General features: G+C 44.0%; 1 protein-coding gene across 1 annotated transcript in view; it reads left to right on the top strand.

The window, feature by feature from the left end:
* Window positions 1-136: 136 nt before the first annotated feature.
* MAL2 (mal, T cell differentiation protein 2) overlaps window positions 137-17,881 on the top strand; it is a 24,170-nt gene continuing 6,425 nt past the window's right edge. The window contains exons 1-2 of the mRNA XM_007451674.1: window positions 137-270; window positions 14,242-14,412. Coding sequence (XP_007451736.1) covers window positions 139-270; window positions 14,242-14,412 — 303 coding nt within the window. The 5' untranslated portion in view covers window positions 137-138. The remainder of the gene's footprint in view (window positions 271-14,241; window positions 14,413-17,881) is intronic.

The raw sequence follows: 17,881 nt of genomic DNA, 5'->3' as shown, positions 1-17,881 counted from the left end.
CGGGGGGCGCGCCCGGAGCCCGCGGACCCGAGCGGCGGCGGCGGCGGCGGCGGCGGGAGCCCGGGAGGCGGAGGCAGGCGGAGGCGGGCGGAGGGAGGTGGCGGCGGCGCGCGGAGACGCAGTAGCGACAGCGGCAGCATGTCGGCCGGCGGAGCGCCAGTCCCGCCGCCCCCGAACCCCGCCGTGTCCTTCCCGGCGCCACGGGTCACCCTGCCCGTCGGCCCCGACATCCTGCGGACCTACTCGGGCGCCTTCGTCTGCCTGGAGATTGTAAGTGGGGCAACCTGGGCGAGGGTCGCGCCCCGGGTGGCGAGAACTGGCAGCGGCATCCTGCCCCCCGGGCTGCGTCCTTCTGCGCGGCCCCCAGCTCCCGTCCCCCCGGCGTGGCCTTCTCCTGCGCCCCTCCCGGGGTCCTCCCGATGCCCAGCGCAGCCCGCACCCGGGCGACGGCGCCACCGCCCTGGCCCTCTCGCCTGGCACCTGTTACGCTGGCACCTGCTCCTCCGCTGGCGACAGAAATGGTCCCGGGAGAGCGAGCAGGAGGCCCCGCGGGCCGAGGATTGGTGACTTTGAGAGAAGGCTCTTTGGAGTTGGGGTACTGTCAGAGACCCCCGGCGGTTTGGCCGGGGGCCACGCTGGGCTGGAGCGGGTGCCGGCGCTCTCGGCCTCGCCTGATGCTACCTGCCATTTTGTTGGGTGCTGCAAGGTGGAGCCAACGACCGGGTGACCAGGAGGCCTCCAGGATGTGGAAGAAGGGGGCAGGAGGTACCAGGAAGCGGAGGAGGAGGGCTAGAAGACGTGGGCTTTTTTTTTTTTTTTTTTTTTTTCCTTTTACCATTATGAGCGCCCTTTGGATTGGGGAGAGGAGCGGGGCTCAGGAGGCAGGGCAGGGAAAAGGTGAAGCCCATACCGTGCCCTGGGCAGTGTCTAATCAAGTGGGCTGAGAATGGTAGGGTAAAAGTACAAACGTGGCTGTCAAGCTCCTCGCCGCCTGCGTTTGCGCCTTCCTCCTTCCGAGTCTACCACTGCAGCTCCAAACCCTCTCAGCGCACTTTATTGGGCCTAGGTGACCATCGGGTCACCTGGCCTGTCGTGCAGGCTTCTTGGGCTGCAGACGTGAACTTTTTAAAAGGCACTTTAATGGAGTTGGGAGGTTTTGAAGCTCGCTGGGGAAAATGTGCAAATATAAATTGGGCAACTGAGGTTGCATCATGCCCTGAGAATGGCAAATACAGAGTGAAACGTTTGCCAGTCAGTGCCTTTCTTGCAGGCACTGTTTGCTCGGTTTGGGGTTTTCATATCTTCCCCCTCACCCACACCCACACCTTTGAGTTTGCATAACCTGGATTTGGGTCGCTTCGGTTTCACTTTTGTGCTTGTGGGGCTGGAACGCCTTGTGAGCATTGGTTTTCCGCCCTATTTTGCTAAGGCACCCTACGTTAAGTTTAGCTCAGATTTGAATCTGAAAAAAGAGACAAGTGAGTTACAGGCTATGACATCAGTAATAGGATGGTGACTGCAAGGCTAGGAGAAACTGGTTTGAGTCTGAGCCCAGTTCGGAAGCATCTGAATGCTTGGGATGAGGTGCGGGCATCCAGGTGAGAAGAGCGGGGAGAGGGTGGCCTTGGGTGGGCAGCCCCACTGTGGGGAGGGAGACAGCCTGAGACCAGTGAAGCCTCGGAAGAAAGATTTTATAGGTTCTGGGCTACTTTATTTCCGTGTTCCTCAGACTCCAGTTGTTTGCCTACCTCTGTTAGAAGTTTGTGCCTGCCATATTCACCTGTTCTAGAATTTACAGATTGTGCACTTTAAATGCATTCACTTTCTGAGCTTCAGTACCTTACCTTAGCCTGATCCTAAGCAATAAAAACATGAATTCTCAAATTTGATAAGCTGTCATATTTTTCTAATATTTATTCAAATAAATACTTATATGTTTACATATATATGTATATATGTAAAAAATGTGACATACACATATGTATATATATGCAAAGAAGGCCTAACCATGTGCTATCAAATCAAATGCCATCTCAAGAGCCACCGGTGATCATGTGACACTTTTGGAAACTCCACCTAATTCTGAGAAAAAAGTGGAAAGTGGTTTATTCTATTTCCTCCCTCCCACCCCCATATCTCTTTATTTATCTAGCCCATTGGTTAGTTCTCAACTCCTGCTATACTTAATTGCTTGGGCAGATTTTTAAAATACTGTCGCTAGGCCAGACTAATTAAATCAGACTCTCTGGGGGAGCTACCGAGTCCATTAGGTTTTTTAAAAAGCTCCCCGGAGGTTCTAATGTACGGTCATGTCTGGGAACCACCAAGGGAGGCCCTTTCGGGGCTCTGTGGACAAGACAGCTCTCTCTTGCAAATGTGAATCCTCTCCCTCTGCTAGAACTCCTGCCACTCCCCATCCCAGGGGAAATCCCAGGCTCACAGAAGTATCCAATCCCTTCCTCTCGTCTCTTCATTTCCTCTGGCTTCTTAGCCCCAAAACACTTCCAGGATCCTTATCTAGATAGAACAGCGTCACTTCTGAAAGCCATTTCCGTTTAATTTTTGCTTTTTTTGGCCAAATATCTCTATAGGTTTAAATCATAGGCCTCCATTACCTTTTACTTGATATCAACCTCCTTCCTCCCCAACCCAACCTGCAAAAAAATCAAAGGCCCAGAATATTCCAGTGAAACTGGTGACCTTAGAGAAACAAGAGACCACATTAGAGCCAAACTATAGCTCCTTCTTGGCCCTTATCCTGCTGTGCCACTTAGAGCTATTGGATCATGTGCTTTAAGAGAGCAGAGGTGGAGGCCACCTTGGTCTCCTCTCTCTACCTAGAACATCCATACCGGAGGAGATGCACAGATATAAGCAAAGTAGACACTTTTGAAGCACTTTGGTCCCGGATTTCTTAATATCCCTCTAATTTTCTGATCCCTTGAAATTGTTCAGTCTCCCATGGCTCCTCTTCAGAAATTTCTCTCTGTAAATTAAACGTGAGAAGTCACCAGAAGCAGTTCTAAGCTCTGGGTGATGTCCTTTCTGGGGACCCCTTTGTTTTAGCCTCTGCCAGTGTTTCTGAATATGCCCAAACTCCTTAATTTTGACTTTCTATCGAATCCATTTGTCTTTGCAATTTCTTTATGTCCTGTTGCTGTCAAAAACTGAACACCTGAAAACTGCATCTGACAAAGATGCTGGGCTATCTATAGTTGACTAAGCTAATGAAACCATGATCTTGGAATTCACTTCTCGCACTAACCAGTAACTTTGCTCAATAATTTAATTTCAATTTGCCTTGTTGTACCACATTCACAATCTCTCAAGTGTCAGGCATTTGTTGGGGAGATAATTCAAAAGATACAGATATTGCCAGCCTCCAAACACCAGGCAGAGTAGTTTATAGCACTGGCTTTATAGGTGGAGGTATTGCAACCTCACATGCATGGTGTGGTTTTCTTGAGATAGGTACGTTGTACTGCTAGACACCTAAGTTGTCTACCTCTGGGTTTTTGCACTCAGCTATACTTACCGATGTGTGCTTGCTATGAAGAGTTTAATACTAAGTTAGTTTTGCAAAGTGAAACCTTTAGTTTAAGATGGAAAACGTTGCCTTCCAAAGTTATCATTTTCAAAATCTAATGTTTTGATTCAGTGTTTCCTGAATTAATGTTTTGTAAATCATTCATCAGGTGTTTATTGAATACCTGTTGTGCGGCAGACACTATTCTGGGAACAAAGATATTTAAACTCTGACTCACTTGAAAGAGCTTATAACCTAGTTGAGAGGATATGCCCCCAAAATAACTACCATTCAGGGAATAAAGACACAACAATGGAAAGTGAACTGTAACTAAAGCACTTTCCAGGCAGGTGTATTATAAGAAAATGACATTGGAACATCTGTACTATTGGGGTAAACAAGCTATTTCTGGTCCTTTGTCCTCAGTGAGTATTATGCACAAGAAGATTGGAAGTAACAGTATTAAACATGGAAAAGAATAAAGGTCATTATTGAATTCAGTGTGTTTCACAGTTTCAGTATTTAGGAAACTGTTTACATTCCCCATGATATTCCTGAACATTTCTCTTTATGGGAGATGGTCTAGGACTCTTATTCACAGGCTTCTAACTGCAGTGTTTTGGATGCTACAATAATTTTCATTTTTTCAACAAATAATTAATAACCTGCTATACATCAGGCCTTATCTTATGCCCTGGAAATAGGATAATTAACTCCTGCCCTTAAAAGAAAGTCCTATACAGTAAAGTATAAATCCAAGAAAGAATTACAGTGCTGCATTTGAAGTGATAAAATTGGTTTATGGGCTTCCCTGGTGGCGCAGTGGTTGAGAGTCCGCCTGCCGATGCAGGGGACACGGGTTCGTGCCCCGGTCTGGGAAGATCCCACATGCCGCGGAGCGGCTGGGCCCGTGAGCCATGGCCGCTGAGCCTGCGCGTCCGGAGCCTGTGCTCCGCAACGGGAGAGGCCACAACGGTGAGAGACCCGCGTACCGCAAAAAAAAAAAAAAAAATTGGTTTATGAAAAGTACTATTGAAAAACAGGGTGGAGTACATCTGGCCACTGGGAAGGCCAGGACAGGCAGCTTTAATGGGATGGTGACATTTGAATTTAGCCTAAAATGATGAGTAGAGGTTCAGTAGACAAAAGTGGGAAAGAGAATTCCAGGTAGAAACAAGGGCATGTGCAAACCCCAGAGACAAGAAAGACCATGGCATGAAGTTCTGGCAATGGTTGGTGTTTTTCTGTGTGTGTGTTTTTCTACATGACTTATGGGGAGGTGGCAGGAGGAGGAAAAAGAGCAGGTAGGGTTCAAGGTGTGGTTTGCTGAGAAATGATAGGCCAAGGCATAGCATTTGTTTTTGTCTGTGATGGGGAGCTGCTGAAGGACAGGGATAACTTGATCAGACTTGCAGAAATCTTTGAGTAATGAAGTTTGGTTATAAAGCAGAGAGATTGAAGGCAGGAAGGTCAGCTAAAGGGCTTATTGCAGTGGTTTGGATGAGGGGTGATGAGAACTAGAAGTAGGACAAAGAAAAGAAGCAGAGAAGAGGCACAGATTTGATATTTAGAAGGTCAACCGCATGTGTAAAGTTTTTTTGTTTTTGTTTTTGTTTTGCCGTATGCGGGCATCTCACTGTTGTGGCCTCTCCCGTTGCGGAGCACGGGCTCCGGACGCGCAGGCTCAGCGGCCATGGCTCACGGGCCCAGCCGCTCCGCGGCATGTGGGATCTTCCCGGACTGGGGCACGAACCCGTGTTCCCTGCATCGGCAGGTGGACTGTCAACCACTGCGCCACTGGGGAAGCCCCATGTAAAGTTTTGACATGGCCTGAAATGATCGTAGACCAAACTTAAGTATAAGATGTAACACAGAGGGCTTACGCCAGAAAAACGAAATGTTAATGAAAGGATGATGGGGAAGGAGGGGCTGTGCAGCAGGCATGTGCAGTCATGCAGATAATTCTGTGGAAGGGATTTCAGGTTATTTTCAACCTGCAGCTTTGACTGTAGATGGACTAACACATAAATGTTCAGCTGTATAGAGTTCTCTCTTCTCACCCAGAAAATAGATTTCGGTTGCAAAGGGACATTGTGTGTCTGCAGTGGTGAAGACGGGCTCTCTGTGGATATGTTTTCCCTGCTTCAAAGGGGTTTTAATTCTATAGGTAAATTTTTTACTTTGCGTCTGGGTTAACAATCTCCATCCATGTGAAAAAAAGTCTTTAAAACTTCATAAGAAAAAAAAGTGCCTCTGCCAGAGATTATTTTCAGCAATCGTTTTCCCTGGCTGGCAGTTCTGTAAGAAATAGAAAGAACTGAAACATGGAAAACTTCAAACCAAGTTGCTGAAAACCTTGACCTTGAGCTCCAAAGGAAAAGGTTAAGGAGAGGAGATTTGTCTTGTGGCGCCTGATAGAAATGTCGTACCAGGTGGTAGGGGCCATGGGTGTGGCATATCTGCATAGATATAGCTGAATAGGAAAGACTGTGTAATGATATGGGACAGGAACCAGGCAGGTGTAGCCAATACCACGCACGTTTAGTACTTAACAAATGCTGTGTGATTGTTCTGTAGGACGAGCTGAACAGTGTGAAAATATTCTAGAGAAACTGACTGGAGCGGGGAAGAGCAGCTTTGGAGTACGCCCTCTTAAGTCTTGCCCAACTTTTTTTTTTTTTTTTTTCTCGGTACGCGGGCCTCTCACTGCTGTGGCCTCTCCTGTTGTGGAGCACTTGCCTCTCCCGTGGCAGAGCACAGGCTCCGGACGCGCAGGCTCAGCGACCATGGCTCACGGGCCCAGCTGCTCTGCGGCATGCGGTATCCTCCCGGACCGGGGCACGAACCCATGTCCCCTGCATCGGCAGGCGGACTCTCAACCACTGCGCCACCAGGGAAGCCCCCACCTTGTTTTTTCTTCTAGCATTTTATTTTATTTTTTAACTTTTTATTGAAATATAGTTGATTTGCAATGTTGTGTTAGTTTCACATGTACAGCACAGTTCATTCATTTACAGCAGATTCAATTATTCATATATATGTATATATATGTATCCTTTTTTTTACACTCTTCCATTATACGTTATTACATGATACTGAATATAGTTCCCTCTGCTATACAGTAGGTCCTTGCTGGTTCTCTATTTTATATATAGTAGTGTATATATTTTAATCCCAAACTCCTAATTTATCCCTCTGCCCTTTCCCCTTTGGTAACCATAAGTTTATATTCTATTTCTGTGAGTCTATTTCTGTTTTGTAAATAAGTTCATTTGTATCATTTTTTAGATTAGACATATAAGCTGTATCATATAATATTTGTCTTTGTCTGGCTTAACCTCAGTATGATAATCTCTGGGTCCATCCATGTTGCTGCAGATGGCATTATTTCATTCTTTTTTATGGCTGAGTAATATTCCATGTGTGTATATACTACACCTTTTTTATCCATTCATCTGTCAGTGGACACAGGTGGCTTCCATGTCTTAGCTATTGTAAATAGTGCTGGTATGAACATTGGGGTGCATATATCTTTTCGAATTATGCATTATGTATCATGTATCTTTTCTCCGGATATATGCCCAGGAGTGGGATTGCTGGATTATATTGTAGCTCTATTTATTTTTTTTGAAGAACCTCCATATTGTTCTCCAAAGTGGTTATACCAATTTACATTCCCACCAACAGTGTAGGAGGGTTCCTTTTTCTCCACACCCTCTCCAGCATTTATTATTGCCCAACTTTTAAAATGTCATGACTCCTCTCCAGGAGTTTAAAGTTTGACCTGAATTTCCTCTGTCCTATTTTATATGAAAAGGGCCATGCCCTTTCGTAGTCGCCATAGATGACATTCCTAACTTCCGTATAATAGCTTTCAGAAGAAGGAAGGTAAAAAGAAAGAAAAGAGGCAATGACTTGTACAGTCCTTGTTGATACTGAAGCATGGGCATGCGTGAACATTTTTAACCTAGGTGATAACTAGTTACCTATAAACATGAGAAGAGGATTTTAAAAATCAAGGGAAATTATAAATAAGAATAAAAGAGGGCCAGAGCATCCTCCTCCCCTATGATATGGGCTTTTTCCATATTAAGATTACTATCAGCTTGGTAGCCATGGAAGCACCAAGAGATGGCATCCAGCCGGAGAAGTCTTTTTGGAAGACACAGTACTGGAGTTTAGTTATCCAGCGAAAATTCGGATGGCAGCATGCTGAGCAGAAGCATGGACCAGTGTAGTAGACGCTTCGTGTGCAGGGGTTGAGGGACAGAGGCTGCAGTGCAGAGACAGGGTGGCAGGGAAAGGAGCATTGCAGGGGAGAGGGTGAGCTTGGAGAGGCAGGCAGGAGTATTCACCAGTGCTGTAACCACTGGACTGCAGTCACATCGTGAGTGACTTTACACTTTTATGGGCTGCCTTGTAAACACATCTATCAGCTATTGTATCTGTTGACTGAAGTATGCTCCCACTTAAAAACATTCTTTGGAATACAGGTTGTGTGTAAAATGGAGTTATAGGTAATCTACTCACTAGAAGATAAATAGTCTGAGCATGTTTAACATCCTTTAATCCTGTTGTTTCATTTGTAGCACCCATTGAAATAGGGGGGGTTATCAGGAAGATAAGGTATTCTGAACTTTTGGAGGGCCACAAACCACTTTGTGATTCTGATGAACATTGTAGACTGTGCCCTCAGAAAAATGTATATGCACTTATCTACCCAATTTGATATGATTTTGGAGAATCAACCCTGCCCCTGCCCCAAGCCAATCCATGGCAAAAGTATAGAAACCCTGCTCTAGAATAAACACGAAACTTTGATGGGGATGAACTAACATAATGTTAAAAGCATAAGCTCTGGTAGCCAGTTGCCGGGCTCAAATCCCAGGTCTAACATTTATCAACTGAATAACTTAGAGCAATTTATTAATGGCTCTCTACCTTGATTAACTTCTCTATAAAATGGTAATAATAATAGTACTTAGCTCTCAGTGTTTAATCTCTCATTGTTAATCTCAGAGGATTAAATTGGTACAAATAAAACCCTTAGAATAGTGCTTGAACACAAGACCTAGATAAATGCTAGCTCGTATTTCTGTTACCTTCACCAGCTTCGACCTCTTACTCAGATTAACTCTGTAAGCCAGGTTGGGAGACATTTTTTCCTCTAGTCTTTCTGATTTGTTCGTCCTCACTGATTTAAAGTGATGAAAAGCCCAATATGTAAGCAGTAGGAGAATTGGAAAGAGAGGGTCATATGTTATACACAGAAAGTTCTAAGTATTGAAATGTTTCTCCTTAGGGCAGTCTAACCAGTCCTTTGCACCTTCAGCTTCACTTACCTTTCCCTGGTTTCATTCCAAACACTGACTGAAAATAGGTCAGAGTAGGAATTGGCCTGTTTACTTAGTGAATAATAAGAGTATACTAAGATGAAGGTGTCCAAGTGGTTTGAAAGTTATTAGCCAAGATGTCGGAGGGCATGTTTTAAAAGCACGCTATTAGGAAATAAGCGACATTTGAAAAGAAAAAGGGTGTTTGCAAAAGGAATCCTTTGGGGACATAGGAAGACCATCCAAATAGGACTCAATCTGAGAAGTCTGTAATCCACGCAGCCAGAATTGCCGCTTGCTAAAGACCATGGTTTCCCGTGGGGTTACATATTCTTGCCAGTCCACAGTTCCTAGTGAAAACATGTTTTAGCTCCAGCTCTGAGGGTTCAGTTCGGTGTGACGTATGGATGAATAATACTTCCATGGCTTTCTTATGGGAAGGCTTCAGCCAAGGTACACCCTTCTGCCCTGCAGGAGCTAAACTGAAGGGATGAGCATACACTACAGTAAGCCACAAAGGAGAGCCGTGGGTTTTGGAATGGGTAGCAACTTAATCACGGCAACTCGGGATATATTTGAGCACTTGAGGTCTGTACCAGGTTCACCTAAATTTGAGCTCAGGAGGTGAGGGGTCGCAGGGGAAGACCGATATCTACTTGAAGACGTGTTTGCCTGTGCGTTACCTGGAAGTCGGGTTGTCTTTTTGTCAGAGCTTGAGATTCAAAGTCATGAGCCCTGACTTGGTTCCTTACATTTGGGAGTTTTGTGTATAATTATCAGACTTTTTAGGACACCAGAGAGTGGCGGAAGGCCATGATAGACAAGGGGTCAGAATGTGGATTCGGTTCACCGTGGGTGAACAGGAATTCCAGCCTTCTGCAGGGTGTGTGCACTCTGCAGTTGCTACGAAAGGTTATCAACTATTCTCCCTCAGATTTTAACCATTTCTGTGCTCTGCATTTCACTTCTAAAAACAGGCTACCTCCAGAGCCACCTCTACTGAACAGGGATGCAGATAATTAACATGAGAGGTAAATACTCTGAGCTTCGTAATGGGCAGAATTAGGTGAAGGGAATATACTGAGCATTGGTAATGTTATTAAAAGCTCAGTTTTTAAAGTTGGAGCTAGATTGGGAAGCTCAGGAGAAAAGGTAGCTTTTGGCCAAAAGAAAAGGTAGCTTATCGTGAAGTAAGGAGAAATAACTGTGTCAAGGCCCTAGGGACCCATTCACCAATGTGACAGTCTTGCAACGAGGAAGGTGGATCTCCAGCGTGGGACTATTTCTCTTCTCTGGGCCATCCTCTATGTTCCAAAGCTCCTGTGGTAAGGACGACTTAAATCTGTATTTCACGGAATCTCTGATCTAGGGATGTAGTGTGTGTGTGTGTATTTGGGGCGGGGGAGGCATCCACACACCTTCCTGCCTCCCCTGCCCCCTTTCCAGCCACACACACACCACAAATGGGGAGGCAAGTCTGTTCTCTTTTCATATACACACTTAGTTCCCTTTCCAAGCCTTTGAGGTTTGGGAAGGGCTGTAGTTTTGAGTCCGACAGGAAGAGTTCATCTCTACTGTTTCACATTAGCATCCGCTGTCACAGCCCTCATCTGCCTTGAAAGCCCGCTTCAAAAAAAAAAAAAAAAAAGGTCACGAAGAACCTAGGGGTAAGACGGGAATAAAGACACAGACCTACCAGGGAATGGACTTGAGGATATGGGGAGGGGGAAGGGTAAGCTGGGACGAAGTGAGGGAGTGGCATGGACATATATACACTACCAAACATAAAATAGCTAGCTAGTGGGAAGCAGCCGCATAGCACAGGGAGATCAGCTCGGTGCTTTGTGACCACCTAGAGGGGTGAGATAGGGAGGGTGGGAGGGAGGGAGATGCAAGAGGGAAGAGATATGGGAACATATGTATATGTATAACTGATTCATTTTGTTATACAGCAGAAACTAACACACCATTGTAAAGCAATAATACTCCAATAAAGATGTTAAAAAAAAACAAACCTGCCTCCCCCGCCTACTGTCTAGATTCCCCCCATTCTGTTTCTTTTTCCCTCTGGCAATCTCTCGGAGCACACAGTGTTGAGCCCTTTTTATAGCACTGGCCACAATCTGCTCCTGAATCAGATTTGATGGTGTCTGTTTCTCCCTTATTAGAGCTCCTGGAGAAGACCCTTGCCTTTTTTTTTTTTTTTTTTTTTTTTTTTTTTCTCAGTGTCCTTCTACAGTGCCTGGCAGCAGATTTGAGGCTGACCAGTTTGAGGTCCAGTCCAGGTTTATTACATGTTATGTTTAATTCCAAGGGATCGGATAGCCTCCTCTTCAGAGGTGTGAAATTATCATAATCTCAATATCATATAATTATGCTTATCTATCTGAGTCTGCCTGTCCCTAATAAACAGTGGCCAATTGTTCTTTATTATTCTTTATACCGGCACCTAGAGTTTCAATACATGATTCTTGAATTAATAGATATGTAATAATGATGTATATTCCTTAAACAGTATTTAATGTAGCTTATTTGTGATGGGAGAGTAAGAAAAGTCTACCAAAAGAGGCTGAGAAAAAAAGAAAAAATGGAAGATCTTATCACCTTCAAATATTTATTAAACAGTATGAAAGAGTATAGAATCTTTTACCAGGGACACTGTTTCTTTCATAGCTACTAATAAGGTTGTGGTTACATTTTTTTAATATGCATTATTACCCATGACGTAGATTTACTTCCTAAAACTTTCTGGGTTGATTGTTCATATTTGATTTGGAATAAGAACTTGAGGTATACCACCACTATTATCAATTTATTAGATTGGTGCTTCTGTTATCATTGCTCAAGTGATAATGTATTAGGCTTTCCAAAATGTTTTTCAAAGTACTAATGAATTGTATGGGCCTTTTTTAAAGAAACAAGTTAATACTTGTATTTTTAACTTTTAGTGACTTACACAGTTTGGATATTATCTAGTAAGAGTCACATGATTATTGGTTTTTAATATTTGCTGCTCCAACTGTTCTCATATGGGAACTAGGAGTTTGTTCGCTCAGCAAATAGCTGAGAGCCTTCCGTATGCCAGGCGTACCTGCTTCTATGTTATCGCCTATATTGTGTGGGGGGATGGGGGCCGGGGGGGATTGATTCCCATTTGCCTGTCGGTGTCTCCAGGCAGGTGGACTGTAGCCTAGGTTTTTGTGTTGCCAAATGTAGCACAGTGCCTGACTGAGAGTTAGGAAAGAATTATTATGTAGATTAATAAATGATATGGGATGCAAGCCATTATAAGGCGGCATGCTGCCAAGAAGATCTAATAGTACAGTTGGACTGAAAGCCAGGGGTATCAATTACAATGTTTCCCATCAACGTAACAAATCCATAGTAGGGAGCTTGCCCAGAGGGCAGAGGGGGGCCTGAGCATGGGGTGGAACTCAGGAAGGACCTTTAGGCTGATGTGGTCTTCAGGATGAGCTGTGCATGGGAGTTTCTCAGATACACATGGGGAGGGAATGACGTTCTGGGCCAGCATATGTCAGGCCACTCAGATGTGAAAGAGCTTTGTCTCTGGACTGTTAATTTCTTTTTCTATAATGTGAGATGTGAGGGGTTTAGTGGCAAGAGACAAGTATGCAAAAGGCAGGTTTGCTCATAAAGGTCCTGGAATGCCATGCAGAGGGTGTGTAGCCTTTATCTCTCTAGTGGCGGTATGCACGAGGCTGTTGCTGTCAGGATCGTAAAACTGCTTGTCTTCACCCCAACGGCTTCTCCTCCTGTGTCTTCTCACTCCCTCCCAGCTGTCCCAGCCAGAAATCCGGGTATTTTCCTTATCTGTTCTTTTGCCGTCACGTCCCACATCTGATCAGCCACCAGCCACCCTCACATCTGCTTCACAGTTTCTCTCTGAGCCACTCACCTCTGTCTGTCCTCACCTCCTTGAGTCCACTTTACACTCTGTTACCGTAACAGTCTCCGCTGTGGTCCCCTAGTCCTCCGCCTGTTCCCCTCCAGCCCATCGTCACACTCCAGCCAGAGAGAAACTCCTAAATAGAAACCCGAGCACGCTCACCCCTGCTCAGGGTGATCTGGGGCTTCCCGTTGCCCTTGGGTGAAGTTCCTCTCCTTGACCTGACCCTCAGGACCCCCCACAGCTGTGTGTCCAGCTCACACCTCTGGCCATTCTGCACATGGTGCCCGCTGCTCCTGTCACCCTGAGCTCTGCCCTTCAGCTCTGCCAGGCTGCTTCTCAGCTTCCCCAAACCATCTTAAGACTCAACTCACCCCCCTGCCCTGGAACAGCCTTCTCTGCCCTCTGCTACTCTCCCTGGCCCTGTCCTTTGGGTTGTTGCTTCTAGGGGGTGTTTCCTGACTTTTCAGATCTGGATTTAGAGCCCTCATTGTGTGGACTTTGCCCAGTGTTTGCCCAGTTGTGAGTTGTGTGAAGCAGCATTTTAGTGACTTCCTTCATTTTCTCTTTTCTGCAAGAGACTGTGAATTATGTGATGGTCGAGACCACTGTTTACCGTTTTATTCCTAGCACCTGGCACAATGCCCGACAGTATTAGATCTGTGAATATCTCAAGTATCTATTCTCATGCCCAGCACATAGAAGAGTGTCAGTAAATGATGGAAGATTTTATTGTTTACTGTCATGTACAATAGCTGCTATTCTATATATAGGCAATAATCTCACCTGTACAAACAGGTCACGATAAGGACTGAAACATGGCCATTAGAAGTGACAAGTTAGGAAGTTATGGCTGATCTTTGTTAATAGCCTCTCTGAGAAATGGTGAGAGCAGAAGCCAGTGGACAGTGGTTTGAAGAGTAACAGCAAGGAGAGAAGGTGGAGGCCTAGCAAAGATGAATTTGTAAAAATGGTGTACTGAAAAGGGAAATCCTCAGAGAGGGCAGTAGTTAGAGAGGCAGCAGGGTCAACGGAAAATACTTTCATTTATTTATTTTTTTTAAATTTTTGTTTTATATTAGAGCATAGTTGATTAACAATGTTGTATTAGTTTCAGGTGTACAGCACAGTGATTCAGTTATACATATACATGTATCTACTCTTTTTCAAGTTCTTTTAAAGGAAAATACTTTTAGATGGTGAGAGAATACTGAGCCTGGTCATGGGCTGAGGATGAGAGTCCAGCAGGAAGGCAGGTGCAGAAATAGGCGTGGAGTCAGTTCAGGTCCCAGAGTAGAAGTGCTGGCCTACACCTGAGAGAAGAAAGCTCTCCAGTAATGATAGAGACCAGTCGCTGGCGGGGTTGCAGGAACACGTGCAGGAGTCTGGTGGGGAGCAAAGGCAGTGGTAAGCCTGATGCAAGCACGTTCAGTTCTATGGCCCAAACCTATTACCGTGTTTCGTTTTCTCTTTAGGTGTTTGGGGGACTCGTGTGGATCCTGGTCGCCTCCTCCAATGTTCCTCTACCTCTGCTGCAAGGATGGGTCATGTTCGTGTCTGTGACGGCTTTCATCTGTTCCCTCCTCTTCCTGGGCGTGTTCCTCTCTGGCGTGGTGACTCAGATTAATGCCAATTGGAACTTCCTGGTAAGGGATATTTAAGTCTCTTTTCAGGAAAATTTGAGAAGCTTATAAATATCTCATCCTGTCCTGAAATGCTGGATGCCCTGTTCTATCTGTTGTCTAGTGGGAGAGAAAAGGTCAGAGCACAGAGGCTGCTGTGCTGCCATGTGGCCGGCCTTGCTGGACAGCAAGGTCCCAGCTTGTTCAGTTCCTGTGGTGACAGAGCTGAGCCATCTCTATGTTATTCCTTTATGAGTTAGATGACCTTTCCGCAAAGACTTGTTTTATTTCATACAACAAATGCATCACATTACAGTTATTGAACTATTGAACAGATGCCTTTGGGAGATGGATGCTGTGCCATATATCTTAAAATTTTCCATTGATTCCTGCTTCAGATATTAAATGCATACATTCTTTTCAGAAAACAAGTAGCTCTATATTTTTCTCTCCAAATACTTGGAAAAGGAAAGGGGATATTTTATATTTATTTTCAATGCCTGTCCTAGACTAGCAAGAATTGATACGTTTTAAGAAATGAATTTCCGATCGACACCATTTTAAAAATTATGACACCATTAAATTGGGTCAACTTACTTTCCCTTTTTCTCATATAATATAGGGAGCCTCTTTCATGTTTGTGGTTATTCATTCTCTGGGACTGTCTCAAAATGGTCCCCAGTGGAGCATGAACTCCAATGCATGGTGGACAGTGCTTTAATGAAATTCATGAAGAACCACCATTAGGTTTCCTTCACACTTTGGTGGTTAGGAACTTAAATCAGACCTTTAGTCGGGCTTTATATATGTTCCTTTCCGGTGTGGTAGTATTTTATTCAGCAGCAAGGAAAATATTTGTTCTTGTCTTATTTATAGACCATAAAGAGAACCATCATCCCAAATGTTATCAGCAGTGAGGTCTAAGCAAATGTGGCTGTCCATTCAATCAGCCCAGGGCTAAGGAGGAAGAGTGTAGTGTGGTGGTTATAGTAATGCACAGGCTTTGAGATTAGTCTGGTTTGCTTACTAACCATGTAGCCTTGGGCACAATATTGAACCTCACTTCTTCCTCTGTAAAAACACTAATAATAATACCGACCTCACCAGATGCTGTCAAGGAATAATGGAACTCATGTAGTATAAAGTGCTCAGCTTTGTGTCTGATTTATAGTAAGTGATCAGTAATCATCATAAGTCCTTAAACACGCTGAGGCTTGCAGTTTGAAACTGTTTCTTAGGTTGCTGATACAACGTATTTCTGCATTTTTGCCTTGATTTCTCATTAATGATGAGAAAATATTTCTAATAATTACTCAAGTGACGAAGATCAAAAATCCCTATTTAAGTTACAAATAGATGCTTAATCTCCATTTTCTACATGCCTGGCTTTCCTAAAATAATGCACGAATGAATCAGTCAATCCCTAATGTTGGTGAGTGCCACCAGGCTCTTTTAATATCAGGCTTGAAGATGGTATTTGGCCAGTATGTACCAGTAGTATAGCCCTACTGGTACTTTGGTACTGGTTAGTACATAGCCATTTCCCCAGTCTACTGCCTCTTCCTAAGTGCTGTGCTCCCTTTCACCCTGGCCCTTTCTTTGAGACCTTCCTGGACCTCCTAATAGCCCAGCAACTAAAGAGTTAATATCTGGAAAAGTAGTGAGTCTCCAGGATCCTGCAGTGCTCAACATTCTGTCTAACTGGTTGATGCACACACCTTACCAATGTTTAAATATTTTTCCAATATCACTCCTGGTTTTATTAGACATACATCCACACCCTCTTCTTTCCTTTCGCTTATATTGAGTCTTATCTTCGGTATTGAGTATAAGCATTAATATTAGGTTTCCTAAATTTGTTAGGTTTAATTAGGTTTTCTAAATCTGTATTTCTTTCCAATTTGTAGCATTGTATCTGATGTTCAGATAATAAAACGTTGTGGGGGATATTTTTGTCTTTTTTTTTTTTTTAATTAAACCACTTTATGAAAGGGACAATTGAAACTGCCAATCTGTTCCATAGGTCACCTGCAAAGTTTATCTTACGGCTTTTTAGCTGGAGTAGTCCACTCTTACTGAGGGGAAAATGGGGACAGCAACACACAGGACACAGTACAGTGGTTGTTGGTACACAGTCTTGTCATATGGTGGACATACTTTGTGATTTTCTACATACTTAGTCATTTTTGACCACATGGCTGCTTTTGATAGATTTTTAAATTTATCTTGTGTACTCTCAGCCAGGTAAATTTGAGCCATGCATATCATAGAGTTGTCACCAGATGGTAACAATTTTTAATTGCTGCATTCTGGAATTGTTAGACATTAATTGCTCAAAAAAGTATTGCTTCCCACCCACCCTGTGATAACAGTTTAATGTCGCCTGTATGCCATGCGTGAAGGAAGAATGCGTGTTGATAAAGAATTTATTTTCTAGAAGTATTCATTGTGAGGTATTACCTACAGTATAGTACTGTACAGTACCTCCTAGTACAGTACCTTCTAGTGTTTATTGATCATGAGATTAAATTAATATTCATGGCTGATGTCCTCAGTATTTTTTCCCAAGCTTTCTAGTGTGGGTGTAAATGGTGAAATAAAAATATGATATGTAATAACATATAGTAAGTGCTAAAAACTTGCCCCCTTCTAATTTGAGGAAAGCAGCAGATTTTAATTTTGAGATGCTTTTTCTTCATTGTTTTTATATGGACTGGCTATAATACCATTTCACCTAACTTTAAACAGATGTCATATTTATTTTTCCCTTTTTGGAAGATGGAGTGTTAAGGAAAGATATATGTTAGAGAAATAAAAGATACCAAAAAAAAAAAGGCCTTGTGCAATTAAACATGTTTCTTCCCTTTCTAACCCCCGAAATGTAGCTGGCACACGTGACCATCTGCCCAGTGTGGAGATCACTTAATATTTTTAAAATGTCCTGAGCTATGTTTTCTGTCCCCACATTCATTTGACCTTACAGAAAATGATGGTTGTCCTTTTTTTTTTGTAGAAGATGTTGGGGGTAGGAGTTTAGTAATTAATTTATTTATTTTTGCCGTGTTGGGTCTTCATTTCTGTGCGAGGGCTTTCTCTAGTTGCGGCAAGCAGGGGCCACTCTTCATCGCGGCGCGCGGGCCTCTCACTATTGCGGCCTCTCTTGTTGCAGAGCACAGGCTCCAGACGCGCAGGCTCAGTGGTTGTGGCTCACGGACCTAGTTGCTCCGCGGCACGTGGGATCTTCCCAGACCAGGGCTCGAACCCATGCCCCCTGCATTGGCAGGCGGACTCTCAACCACTGCGCCACCAGGGAAGTCCTGTCCTCATTTTTACAAATGAGAAAACTACAGCTCAGAGTGACTATTATCCCTTTTTCATGCTGCCATTGTGTAAAACAGGATCCCCCTATATAGAGCGTGGCTTTTTTTTTTTTTTAATAGTTAGTGAAAGTTTGACCTTGAGCTGAGAAGTAGAACATGGGCTGGAGATAAGA

Source organism: Lipotes vexillifer, unplaced genomic scaffold, assembly GCF_000442215.2.
Source record: "Lipotes vexillifer unplaced genomic scaffold, Lipotes_vexillifer_v1.1 scaffold440, whole genome shotgun sequence".
NCBI lineage: Eukaryota > Metazoa > Chordata > Mammalia > Artiodactyla > Lipotidae > Lipotes > Lipotes vexillifer.
The sequence above is the reverse complement of the archived record's forward strand: the minus strand, read 5'-3'. Positions and strand labels throughout refer to the sequence as shown.